This window comes from Linepithema humile, chromosome 1 (assembly GCF_040581485.1).
Source record: "Linepithema humile isolate Giens D197 chromosome 1, Lhum_UNIL_v1.0, whole genome shotgun sequence".
NCBI classification, from domain to species: domain Eukaryota; kingdom Metazoa; phylum Arthropoda; class Insecta; order Hymenoptera; family Formicidae; genus Linepithema; species Linepithema humile.
This window is the reverse complement of record NC_090128.1, coordinates 10,260,719-10,274,504: the sequence shown is the minus strand read 5'-3', so window position 1 is coordinate 10,274,504 and position 13,786 is coordinate 10,260,719. Positions and strand designations below refer to the sequence as shown.

Below are 13,786 nucleotides of genomic sequence, written 5' to 3'. Positions count from 1 at the left end.
CCTCCCCTGATTTCGATCACTGTATACTAGATGCAGTGTGATGACGATGCTAGGGGAGAATACATTTTTTATATTGGACAATCTGTTGATTCTTTTTCAGAAATAATGTATGACATCTGACAATTATTTAGTTTAGGGCGAGTAATGGTGGAAGATAAACGTTACAATAGCGAAAAACGTTTGAGGAGTCACGACGCAGAAGGCGTCCGGAGGTGTTGCGATAAGTTCTAGGAAAATGGCTACGTCTGACTCCAAAGCGCCTTTGCGGACGGTGAAACGCGTCCAATTCGGCATTCTTTCGCCGGATGAAATAGTAAGTAAACTGCTCGTATTTCGTAGCATCGGTTAAAATATTATTTTCATAAAATAACGAGTTTTTCTCGGCAATCGAAAAATTTCCTAATACAATCTTATGCAATTCGAATGCGAATATGTTATTCTCGCGGAAATTTTGTGAGATTAAGTATAATTTTCTCGGCAATTCTATCAAAACTCGTTCTAATGTGTAAATATCGTTATATTACTTACTGAAATTGTGTCCAGTGTTTTAGTTTTCGAGGTCAATGAGGATATGAATTGTTCTACTAATTTCTCTACGTTTTTTATCAAGTATTTTTACGTAAATCTATTAAAGTAAAGTAAAAAATATTAAAGACTATGGTATATGAAGTGTAACAATTTAAATGTATTACATTTCTTCGATAAATTATTTATTTATCTAATCCTAACCTTGCAGCTTAGGATGGCTTCTGTGTGGTTACAATATAATTACACTACACCATTCTTACTCTAATCTATAAAACAGAATTATAAATCCTAACCAAAACTAATAAAAATTACCAAAAAGCAAAGAGCTGAGAAAACAATTTTGATATAACTTTAACTTTTCTATTTAGAAACTTTTTAACTAATTTTCAACTTTATATACCTTATAAACTGTATAACTTTGTATCTTTTATGACATTATAAATGGTGATTCTAAGTATTCCAAGTATTCCAAGTTTAGATATAAATTTTGGTATTTATTCAAATGAAATTAAGTCAAGATCACAACCAAATTTGAAGTTAAATTCTATAATTTATATATTTTTGATTATATCATACTTCTAATTTTAGTCATTCTAAAGCTTCTATTTACTTTTTTGATTTATTTTTTTAGTTTATCTTTGGTATATATTATTGTATTTTTAATTTTTACTTTCTTTGTTTTATTCTATTTCTATCAATTCTACTTTTACTAATCTTCTATCAATTCTATTTCTACTAATCCTTTATCAATTCTATTTCTATTAATCTTGTCATTTTACTCATTTTTAATTCTGTAGTCTTTCTTTTTTTTGCTTTTCTCTTTTCTGTACTATCTTGTTCATTACCTCTAAACTTTTCTCTACCTTACTTCTACCTTGATAAATTATATATATAAAAGTTAAATCTTGGTCAGCAATACTTAAATGTTATTTACATATGGCTAAAAAGCATTCAAATATCATGTTGTATATTTAAGTTGAATACGTTCTATATAGTATTGTAAAACGTTATTAAAAAATCATGTTTTTGTGTTATACAGCGTCGTATGTCAGTCACAGATGGCGGCATACGATTTCCAGAAACCATGGAAGGTGGCCGCCCTAAATTGGGCGGTCTCATGGATCCAAGACAAGGTGTTATTGACAGAAATTCCAGATGTCAAACATGCGCTGGTAATATGACAGAATGCCCTGGCCATTTTGGTCATATAGATCTTGCAAAGCCAGTATTTCATGTTGGATTCATTACAAAGACCATCAAGATATTGAGATGTGTGTGTTTCTACTGCTCTAAACTGCTTGTTGGCCCTGTAAGTAACTAGTATAAAAATGTTTTTAAAAAATTATTTTATTTTTATGAAAACCAGAAATTTCTTATTTTAAAATTATTGAACTGCTCATTCACATTCTACATCTTTAAAAATTTATGATTTACATTATGTGTTACTGAATTTTACATAAATTGTATGTCTTAATCTTCTTTCATTATTCAGAAAAAATTGATAATTAGATTATCTTATCTAAACATTACATCTTTAAAATATTGATAATAAGTAATTATCTTTTTTGTGATTTGCAGCATAATCCAAAAATTAAAGAAATTGTCATGAAGACAAAGGGACAGCCGCGGAAGCGACTTGCATTTGTTTATGATCTATGCAAAAGCAAGAACATTTGCGAAGGTGGAGATGAAATGGATATTAACAAAGAGAATGCGGAAAGTCAGCCACAGATGGAAAGGAAACCTGGCCACGGAGGTTGTGGTAGATATCAACCTAATCTCAGACGATCTGGGTTGGACGTCACTGCAGAATGGAAGCATGTGAATGAAGATACACAGGAGAAGAAGATAAATCTTTCAGCCGAGAGAGCGTGGGAAATTCTCAAACACATCAAGGACGAGGAATCCTTCATCCTGGGCATGGATCCGAAATTTGCCCGACCAGATTGGATGATAGTTACTGTACTTCCCGTACCACCGTTGTCTGTCAGACCCGCAGTCATCATGTACGGCTCTGCCAAGAATCAGGATGACTTGACTCACAAACTAGCGGATATCATCAAGTCGAACAACGAATTGCTGCGAAACGAGCAGTCCGGTGCGGCAGCACACGTGATCCTGGAGAACATAAAGATGCTGCAGTTTCACGTAGCGACGCTCGTCGACAACGACATGCCGGGTATGCCGCGGGCGATGCAAAAGTCGGGGAAACCACTCAAGGCGATCAAGGCCCGGCTGAAGGGAAAGGAGGGGAGAATTCGAGGAAACCTGATGGGGAAACGTGTGGACTTCTCTGCGCGCACCGTCATCACACCAGATCCCAATTTGCGCATCGACCAAGTAGGCGTGCCGCGCAGTATAGCGCAGAACTTGACATTCCCCGAAATTGTGACGCCTTTCAACATTGACAAAATGCAGATATTAGTCAGGCGGGGCAATTCGCAGTATCCCGGCGCGAAGTACATCGTACGCGACAACGGTGAGAGGATTGATCTGCGCTTCCACCCCAAGACATCGGATCTGCACTTGCAGTGCGGCTACAGAGTGGAACGGCACATCCGCGACGGCGATCTCGTGATCTTCAACCGTCAGCCGACGCTGCACAAAATGAGTATGATGGGTCACCGCGTGAAGGTGTTACCCTGGAGCACATTCCGTATGAATCTGAGCTGCACGTCGCCTTATAATGCCGACTTTGACGGCGACGAAATGAATCTACACGTGCCACAATCGATGGAGACTCGCGCGGAGGTCGAAAACATTCACGTGACACCGCGCCAGATCATAACCCCGCAAGCGAACAAACCGGTCATGGGTATCGTGCAGGATACTTTAACAGCCGTGAGGAAGATGACGAAACGCGACGTTTTCATCGAGAAGGAGCAGATGATGAATCTGCTCATGTTTCTGCCCAGCTGGGACGGCAAGATGCCGCAGCCGTGCATCCTGAAGCCGAAACCACTGTGGACCGGCAAGCAATTGTTCTCTCTTATCATTCCGGGGAATGTGAACATGATACGGACGCACAGCACTCATCCAGACGAGGAGGACGACGGCCCGTACAAATGGATCTCGCCGGGCGACACCAAAGTAATGGTCGAGCACGGAGAGCTCGTGATGGGTATTCTCTGCAAGAAGACCCTGGGTACGTCCGCCGGATCGTTGCTTCACATCTGTATGCTGGAGCTGGGCCACGAGGTATGCGGACGCTTCTACGGCAACATTCAAACTGTCATCAACAACTGGTTGCTGCTGGAGGGTCACTCAATCGGTATCGGCGACACTATTGCCGATCCACAGACATACTTGGAAATCCAGAAGGCGATCAAGAAGGCCAAGGAGGACGTGATAGAGGTGATCCAGAAGGCGCACAATATGGAGCTGGAGCCTACTCCCGGTAACACGCTGCGTCAGACTTTCGAGAATCAAGTGAACAGAATCCTAAACGACGCTCGAGACAAAACCGGTGGTTCCGCCAAGAAATCTCTTACTGAATACAACAACTTGAAGGCTATGGTGGTGTCGGGCTCGAAAGGCTCCAACATTAATATCTCACAGGTTATCGCTTGCGTGGGTCAACAAAACGTTGAAGGTAAACGAATACCCTTCGGTTTCCGCAAGAGGACCCTGCCGCATTTCATAAAAGACGACTACGGACCCGAGTCTCGCGGTTTCGTCGAAAACTCGTACCTCGCCGGTCTCACGCCGTCGGAGTTTTACTTTCACGCTATGGGCGGTCGTGAGGGTCTTATCGATACCGCCGTAAAGACGGCCGAGACCGGTTACATCCAGCGTCGTCTGATAAAGGCTATGGAGTCGGTGATGGTGCACTACGACGGCACCGTGCGTAACTCCGTCGGCCAGTTGATCCAGCTGCGCTACGGCGAGGACGGCCTCTGCGGTGAGACCGTGGAGTTTCAGAATCTGCCCACCATCAAGGTGAGCAACAAGGCCTTCGAGAAGAAATTTAAGTTCGATCCAACCAACGAACGATACCTGCGACGCATATTCAACGAGGATATCGTCCGGGAGATGATGGGTTCCGGCGAGGTGATCTCCGAGCTGGAGAGAGAGTGGGAACAGTTGAACAAGGATCGCGCCGTGCTCCGAGAGATCTTCCCGAGCGGTGAGTCCAAGGTCGTGCTACCGTGCAATTTGCAGAGGATGATTTGGAACGTACAGAAGATTTTCCACATCAACAAACGAGCGCCGACTGATCTTAGTCCCATGAGGGTGATCCAGGGCGTGAAGGACCTTCTGGATAAATGCATCATCGTCGCCGGAGATGACAGACTGAGCAAACAGGCGAACGAGAACGCAACTTTACTATTCCAGTGCTTAGTTCGATCTACTTTATGCACGAAATGCGTCTCCGAGGAGTTTAGGCTGTCCAGCGAAGCTTTTGAATGGTTGATTGGAGAAATTGAGACGCGATTCCAGCAGGCTCAGGTGTCACCCGGTGAAATGGTCGGCGCTTTGGCAGCGCAGTCTCTCGGCGAGCCCGCCACTCAGATGACACTGAACACTTTCCACTTTGCCGGTGTGTCATCGAAGAACGTAACTCTCGGTGTGCCCCGATTGAAAGAAATCATTAACATTAGTAAAAAACCGAAAGCGCCGTCGCTCACGGTGTTCCTGACGGGCGCAGCCGCGCGAGACGCTGAGAAGGCGAAGAATGTACTTTGCCGACTCGAGCACACGACGCTGAAGAAAGTGACGGCCAACACGGCGATTTATTACGATCCGGATCCGCAAAATACAGTAATCTCGGAGGATCAGGAATTCGTCAACGTGTATTACGAGATGCCTGACTTCGACCCCACGAAAATCTCGCCGTGGTTGCTGCGTATCGAGTTGGACAGAAAACGGATGACCGACAAGAAGCTGACGATGGAGCAAATCGCGGAGAAAATCAACGCCGGCTTCGGCGATGATCTAAATTGCATATTCAACGACGACAACGCCGAGAAGCTGGTGCTGCGAATTAGGATAATGAACAGCGACGACAACAAGTTCCAGGAGACGGACGAGGAAACCGTAGATAAGATGGAAGATGACATGTTTTTACGATGCATCGAAGCGAACATGCTTAGTGACATGACTTTGCAGGTACATGAGATAAATATGCTAAGTGGATTAGTCTTTCGCATCTTTGTATTAGTATTTCAGGCTCTCATTGCTTTTCATGTCCAATTATTTTTATTCTATATTCTGCTGAATTTCCCGGTTTAATATAATATTTATAACAATATTGTGTATGTAATGTAACGTCTAATATTTTTTTCAGGGTATCGAAGCTATCGGCAAGGTTTATATGCATTTACCACAAACAGACTCCAAGAAGCGCATTGTTATCACGGACACAGGCGAATTTAAGGCTATCGCGGAATGGCTTTTGGAAACAGACGGGACGAGCTTGATGAAAGTATTGAGCGAGAGAGACGTGGATCCTGTAAGGACCTTCAGTAACGATATCTGCGAAATATTCCAAGTGCTCGGCATCGAGGCTGTGCGGAAGTCCGTAGAAAAAGAAATGAATGCGGTGTTGCAGTTTTATGGTCTTTATGTAAATTATCGACATCTCGCTTTACTGTGCGATGTTATGACGGCGAAGGGCCATCTCATGGCAATTACACGTCACGGAATTAACAGACAAGATACCGGAGCCCTTATGAGGTTAGTAATGTATTTTGTTTTTTATCGAAAAATTTGAAACATATGCAGAGAAATATATTTGGCAATAAGACATGCAGAATATTAATAAGAAACTCAATTGCTGTAGGTGCTCCTTTGAAGAAACAGTCGATGTCTTATTGGATGCTGCATCTCATGCAGAGGTAGATCCAATGCGGGGAGTATCTGAAAACATTATTATGGGACAACTTCCGCGTATTGGGACAGGTAATATATAATTTCTTTAATTCAATTTTACAAAATGTTCTTCTACGAACGAATGCGCTTGCATTCTGACTTCTATTTTATTGTTCATGTAAAAATATGTCACAAATTATCTCTTAATGTACAAGATTTAATTCAAAGATAATGATTTTTTACATAATTACTTTATTAATTATTAATATAATTTTTTTTTCTTTTTAAAATGATATTAAGAACTATATCAATACAATATATGAAGAACTATATCAATACAATATATGAAGAAATTTATTAATGTAGAATTACGTTTTCGAAAATATAATTTTGCAATAAAATTTAAGATAATGCTCTTGTCAGCAGTAACAAATGATAGCATGACAACTGATAAAATCATGATTTTACACGTGTGTTTAGGATGCTTCGATTTATTATTGGACGCGGAGAAATGCAAAGCTGGTATCGAGATTCCGATGGCGGTTGGCGCAGGTATGATGGGAACAGCAGGAATGTTCTTCGGCAGTGTAACTGGTATGTCAAGTATGAGTCCTCAGATGACTCCTTGGATGGGAGCTACTCCAGGTTACGGTGCCTCAAGCATGTCACCCGGTAAGTCTCTCATAACATTTAAAAATTTGTTCTATCGTATAAAATTTTCAATAAATTTTGTATCTGTTTGTAAAATTAAATAAGAAGATAAAAATACAAAAAATTATTCTACATAATTTTAAGCAAAATGCGCGTTGAACAGTGTTTATTAATTATTCTCTTTTATTTCACAGCTTTGAGCAGTGGCATGACTCCAGGAGGTGCGTGTTTCTCGCCGTCGGGCGCGTCGGACGCGTCGGGCTTATCGCCGGCATATTCTGCTTATTCACCGCAGCCGGGAAGCCCGGGTAGTCCGGGGCCCAGCATGAGCCCGTTCCCGATGTCACCAGCAGGCGCAGCCTCACCTAGCTACTCACCGACATCGCCTGCGTATCTGCCCACGTCTCCCAGCATGACACCGTCGAGTCCGAACTACTCGCCCACGAGTCCGACTTACTCGCCGACCAGCCCGAACTATTCGCCGACGTCGCCAAGCTACTCGCCGACAAGTCCGAGTTATTCACCAACGTCACCCAGTTACTCGCCGACAAGTCCGAGTTATTCACCGACGTCACCCAGTTACTCGCCGACCAGTCCCAGTTATTCGCCCACGTCGCCGAGTTACTCGCCGACTTCGCCGAGCTACTCGCCCACATCGCCAAGTTACTCACCGACTTCACCAAGCTATTCGCCAACCTCACCGAGTTATTCGCCGACATCACCAAGCTACTCGCCGACATCACCAAGTTACTCACCGACAAGTCCAAGTTATTCTCCTACGTCGCCGAGTTACTCACCGACCTCGCCGAGCTACTCGCCTAGTTCGCCCAACTATACACCCGCGTCGCCTTCATACTCACCTACTTCACCCAGTTACTCACCGAGTTCACCGCAGTATTCGCCCGCGAGTCCGAGTTACTCACCTAGCAGTCCAAAATATTCGCCGACAAGTCCGAGTTACTCGCCTACCTCGCCGTCGTTCGCCGGCACGTCACCGCAATATACGCCCGCGAGTCCCACTTACTCGCCGACCAGTCCGACATATTCGCCCACAAGTCCATCCTACTCGCCGAGCTCGCCACAGCACACGGCATCAGGCAGTACACGTTACTCGCCCAGCAGTCCGAATTATTCGCCTACCAGTCCGACATATTCGCCCACGAGCCCGCAGTATTCACCGTCGAGCACCAAATATTCACCTACGAGTCCAACTTACACACCCACGAGTCCCAGCTATTCGCCGACAAGTCCAACGTACTCGCCGCCGGTGCCAGGATACTCACCCACGAGTCCTACGTACTCACCAGCGTCACCCGCTTACGAGACAGATGATTAATAATGACAATTGCTGCGAGATACGCGGTTAATGGTTAAGAATTTTCAAATTAGTAAAGAGCTTTTTTACAAATTCTTTTTTTCGATAAATACATATTTTGGATTTGTAATCCAAATCAAAATTATTCGGTTCAAAGTGCTCAGTTTTTTCACAAATTATTCCATGATCATCTATAAACAAATTTTTATTCTTGAACAAATGTGCAATGCGATTTTGTTGGTTATTGCAGTTTTGCAAGATTGCGGAGAGGAATTCATTACACTAGACGATCGTCGGAAACACATCGAAAATTTCAACAATGTACAGAGTGATGAAGAGCAAAAGCGGTCTCGAAGTCACATCCTTTCAGCTCAACGGTATTTTCTCATGATTTATGTTGCAGTGTGTTATACCCTCTTATGATATAGTACTGAAGCAAACAATAATTATCATGATAAGATAGTTCTCGGATTTATTATCACTTTACGCCACAATAATTCGATACTTTATCGAAAATATGAAAGACCTACAATATAAAACATTTACAAGTTGACAAATACTATAACTTTTAAAAAAGTTTTACCCTTTGGAAATAAATAGTATAACATTAAAAATAATAGCAAGATAACAATATGATTAAAATATACAATATAAAATGCACGTGGCATTTTGGTTGTTGCTGTTATTCGATTTCCGTCAGTTCGCCGATTGCAAAGAAAAAATAACATATTTCCTATACTTTCACACATTTTTCGATTTAATTTAGATTGCTTTTTGAAGAAAGTTATCTATATTGAAGAAAATATATATACTATAGCATAGTAAAGAAAATATGTTACAGACAGAGGTGCATTCAGTAAGGAAGACCCACAATGTACTTTAGCAAGCAAACGTGAATCGAAACAGCAACATTCAAAATGCCACATGCATTTTACAACGTATACTTTTTTCAGACTATTATTGTCATTCTGTTGCATTCTATTTATTTTTTAAGTCACCAGTAAAATTTTGTTAAATTTACTGTAACTTAACTTGTTAACTTGCAAAATGCGCAAGTCGTGTGTATCGTAGGTCTTCTTTGCTACTGCCCTTCCATTTGGAGTAAGTAATACGTGATTCGATATCAAGTTACCTCGGCGCGATACCGCAGGAGAGAACCGGTCCGAGAATTCTTACCATGACGCCAGTAATGAATATCGGTTACTTCAGTACTTCAGCGATATCATAGTGAACGCACTGCAATATGAATCGCAAAAAAATACCGTTGCGCTGGAAGGATGCGAGTTCGGGATTGTCCTTGTTCTTCGCCACCCTGTGCATCATCGACATTTTCGGCGTGTTTCCGATAATCGCGCTACCGCGAGCGATCATCCAGTGCGGTGAGCCTTTTCTTTGCAATCTCGTAAAATTGCTCGCGCGATGATTGTAATTTTTATCAGAATAAGTTTTTTATAGACTTGAGCACACATGTATTTATCGAAGTTAGAAAAATTTGTAAAAAAGCAAGAAACTATGCTAAGGGAGGATTGATTGATTTGTACGATTGTATATTTGTGATTATATTATTATATACGTGATAAGTTAAGATCTTAATTAATTAAACGTCTTAGATAATAATGAACGATACTTGTGTTAATCAACGCTTGTATGTAATAAAAAATATCTTGGCAAATTGCTGTTTCATTAATACTTATAATATTCTATCTTCTAGTGAAGTTTGTGTTGATGAATTATATAACTCTCATGTAGAAAGAAATTTTTAAAATAATTCTAATTTTACATTGAAAAAAAATTAAAGAAAAGTATGTCATTAGGATTGTACGGAATCCCTTTGGTGCTCATTGTCTTCGGTTTGCAAATTTATACGGCCATTCTACTGGGAAAGTCATGGATCATTGCGAATGCTCTGGATCCACAGATTTCGCGGAAGAATCGGTATTCTTTTTTTTTTTAATTAAAATTACAATACTTAACATATATATAACAGATGTTTACATATTTAAGTACATCTTCCAGACATTTTTTTCTACATCTAGATGCTGATAGATTGTTGAACAAAAATATTTAAGAATAGATTTCGTATTTCGACATGATTAAAATTACAGCTATCCTCTCGCCGCTGTGACGGAATTAACAATGGGACCACGCGTACGATCTATCGTTACTTTACTTTTGGATTTGACAGTTTTTGGTTGTGGTGTTCCAAATTTGCTAGTCGGTGAGTAAAAGATGTGTTCTATCATAATAAAACAAAGGACAGAAATTTTTATCCTGAAACTTCATTCTAAAATTGGTTCTCTTTGGATTATACTACAGTATCTGGCAGTGTACATTTATATATTAAATCTGTGCATAATAATCATTGTGCGCTAAATTTAATGCAAATATGATTCTCTAGCTTCACAGAACTTGCATTTGTTTGGATTCAAAATATCGGATCAGCATTTCAATCTCTCCTTCTGTTACTGGTTGCTAATTGTTGGCGTTTTACTTTGCCCGTTAATGTGGCTGGGCAGTCCGCGAGATATGAAGTAAGATATTTCCTGTTAAACACATATTTTTTCTACTTGAATGTAGCAAAATAATTAACAATTTATTAAATTACTGCAGATGGGTGGCGACGTGCTCTAGCGTAGCGGTAACTTTAACGGCGATATTAGTATGGTGGAGTATCATAACTGACGATCGAACATTCAACGTTGCGCCAATAACCACTTCACCGACTTGGGACAAATTTATTTCCGGGTATGTGCAGTTTTCAAAATATAATTATTAAAGTAATTAGTTAAATGTCGAATGTTTCATCTTTTTGTATCAAACTGAAAGCTCGATCAAGCTCCATCAAGCAACAATTAAGTAATGAATTTGAACGAATTTTCAGATATGCCATACTGGCTTTTCAGTTTGATGTGCATCCAACTCTAATGACAATACAAGTTGATATGCGTCGCCCTCAAGAGATCGACAAAGCTATCTTTTTTTCTTTCATAGGTAACAAACAGCAAATTATTTGTACATATCTCATTTCTTCTGTCTTAATCTTTTGTTTCTTCTCTCTTTGTTTAAACTTTCGTTTCTTAAACTGTGATTGATATCAAATAATCTTCACAATTAACAATTTATTACGTAATTTCTCGATATTGAAACAATTTTATGTCCAAATTTTGCAACAACTTACATATCCATATTAATTTTATATTTGTTTTCAAATCACAGCAAGCGGATCCTTGTTTGTCGTTACGGTTTGCCTAGCTGTATGGAAATACGGCGATAATACGACCGCCAATCTCCTCGAAGCTATTCCCTCTGGATCGATTGCAAACATTGCCATTCTGTTAGCTGCTCTTCAGTTATGCTTTTCCAGCGTGATCGGTTACTCGGCGCTCTTCCAGCATCTGGAGGATCAATGGAGCGTGCAAAGAAGTATAATTTGCAATTTATTTATTGAAATGTTAAGTACTCCAATTATTTAAAATGTTTTGTTAAATCAGCCTTTGGATGGAAACGATGCGCTATGAGATCGGCGGTGGTTTTACTCAGCGTAGTTGTGGGTGAATCAGTGTCACGCTTCGACATCGTCATGGCCTTGATTGGTGGATCGTTAACCGGATCGCTGGTGTTCATGTTACCTCCCTTGATATACAGTCGAATGTTAACATTAAAAAAATCGATTCAAGCAGCGACCCTCGAAGGAGTTTCTCCAGGTTCTCGCAAAAGATTCAGCGGTGAACAGGAATACTTGCTAGATCCCAAAGCTCATTCACGTTCGATCTACTATGGTTTCCTGAATGACACAAATAATCCCCGCAGGTGCTGAAATTTATTCAACTTTATGTCCGAAAAACAGATGTTTAAATCTCAAAAATTTTAATAGCGTTTAATTTTCTGGGTATACTTTTAGTTTACTTTGTATGTAAATTAAAGAAATATTTATTTTGCCAAAATATCTCAAATTTATCTGATTTGTATTTTAATGTTTTAATACTGGATGTTTAACAGTTATACATATCTCTACTTCGATGACTTGGATGATGAAACAAATTCACAATCAAGCGAATTCGTCGATTGCTGTGAAAATGAACAAGACAAAGAGAAAATCAATCAAACACCAACTACTAGTACTCATCAGGAGGATCAATTGTACCTAGTCGATGCAGCTGAACCAACCAGAACTCGAACTAGGAAGTCTACAGGTGGACTGCAAGAAGAGACTGACGAGACGGCAAGACAAAGAAAGAAATGGAGTCTCAAGAGGATGATTAATTACTTCGGTTATTTTATCGTGACAATCGGTATAGCGATCACACTGTCCTCGACGTACGTCAACATTTGGAATACTATACGTTATGTACGTTTTACACCGCCATGCATTGTCAATACTACTGCGAACTGAATATAATTTAACTTTACTAATTACAATTAAGTTTACACATTTTTAAAGATTTATTGAAGACGATTAAATGGTTGTGTAAAAGAAGTGTCGATACTTGCTAGAAAAAAATATGTTTTTCTTTTAACAATTTGTTTTTTTTTTTATCGTGTAATGAAGAAGATAATAAATAATTAATAAAGAACTTGCATAATAAAAATTAATGAAAAGAACCCTCTTTATTTCCTGAAAAACATTTTTATAAAAGAAACTACCTAACGACTGAATATAGTTATTAAATCGAAATTCTCCATTGAAATCTAATTTAATTCATTAGCATTGATAAAATTTGTTTTTAAAAAATTTGAACTTTTCTGCTGCAAAGCGATATTGGAATCATTAAATATTCTGCGCTGAAAAAAGAATGTAAAAGAATATAGCAAGAATAAAGCAAAGATAATAACAAATTGTGACATTTACTTTTGATAATCATTTTTTGACGTCAATTATGCATTGATTGTGCATCAAGCAACATAGTGATAACAATGAAAATTGAATACGTTCATCAGGATAGTTGATCACTGAGGTCGTGAATGCACTAGTGAGTTTTCACTATGTTGCGCAATACCCTAGATCCCTAGATCACAATTGATACCCTAGTGTTTCAGGGCTTAAAATGTTCTTTGTTAAAATTTCTAGAAAGTACATTTTTCTATTGGATAACACGGACCGTCGTACATTGAAAATCGGTCCTAGATGTCGCTTATGCGCAGCTTAATTTTTTCGTTTGTTTTACGTTCTATTATTTATATAATCAATGCGCCAGATGAATTCATTGCAATCGTGGTTTGGTTATTAGTTCGTTTCCGTTTGTTTCGTGGATGGTTTGATCGTCCCGAGGTTGTTTATGTAAACAAGACGTTAAATCGCAACTTAAATACAATTCTTTGATGTCTCGTGGCCGATAAGAGACGGGATTGATACTTTTTTACAAATTGTGACAACATATATATCCGATAAGAAAGATATATTGCATTATAGTTAGTTTACAAAAATACTGTACTTAGTGGAAGTACTTATACGTGTTTTACTGAAAAGCTGAATTGATCGTT

The 13,786-nt window shown here is 39.6% G+C and overlaps 2 protein-coding genes across 2 annotated transcripts; both read left to right on the top strand.

Annotated features, from left to right (window-relative positions):
• The first annotated feature begins 111 nt into the window (after positions 1 to 111).
• Positions 112 to 9,030, top strand: Polr2A (RNA polymerase II subunit RpII215). The gene is made up of 7 exons (XM_012375640.2): positions 112 to 313; positions 1,568 to 1,837; positions 2,107 to 5,637; positions 5,816 to 6,204; positions 6,311 to 6,429; positions 6,820 to 7,011; positions 7,185 to 9,030. Exons 1-7 carry the CDS (start codon positions 236 to 238, stop codon positions 8,324 to 8,326), a joined length of 5,721 nt encoding a protein of 1,906 aa, XP_012231063.2. The 5' UTR covers positions 112 to 235; the 3' UTR covers positions 8,327 to 9,030.
• A 156-nt stretch (positions 9,031 to 9,186) lies between these two features.
• Positions 9,187 to 13,714, top strand: mah (mahogany). The gene is made up of 9 exons (XM_012375641.2): positions 9,187 to 9,684; positions 10,120 to 10,240; positions 10,411 to 10,523; positions 10,704 to 10,836; positions 10,916 to 11,050; positions 11,187 to 11,296; positions 11,522 to 11,728; positions 11,797 to 12,115; positions 12,305 to 13,714. Exons 1-9 carry the CDS (start codon positions 9,549 to 9,551, stop codon positions 12,696 to 12,698), a joined length of 1,668 nt encoding a protein of 555 aa, XP_012231064.2. The 5' UTR covers positions 9,187 to 9,548; the 3' UTR covers positions 12,699 to 13,714.
• Positions 13,715 to 13,786: the final 72 nt, after the last annotated feature.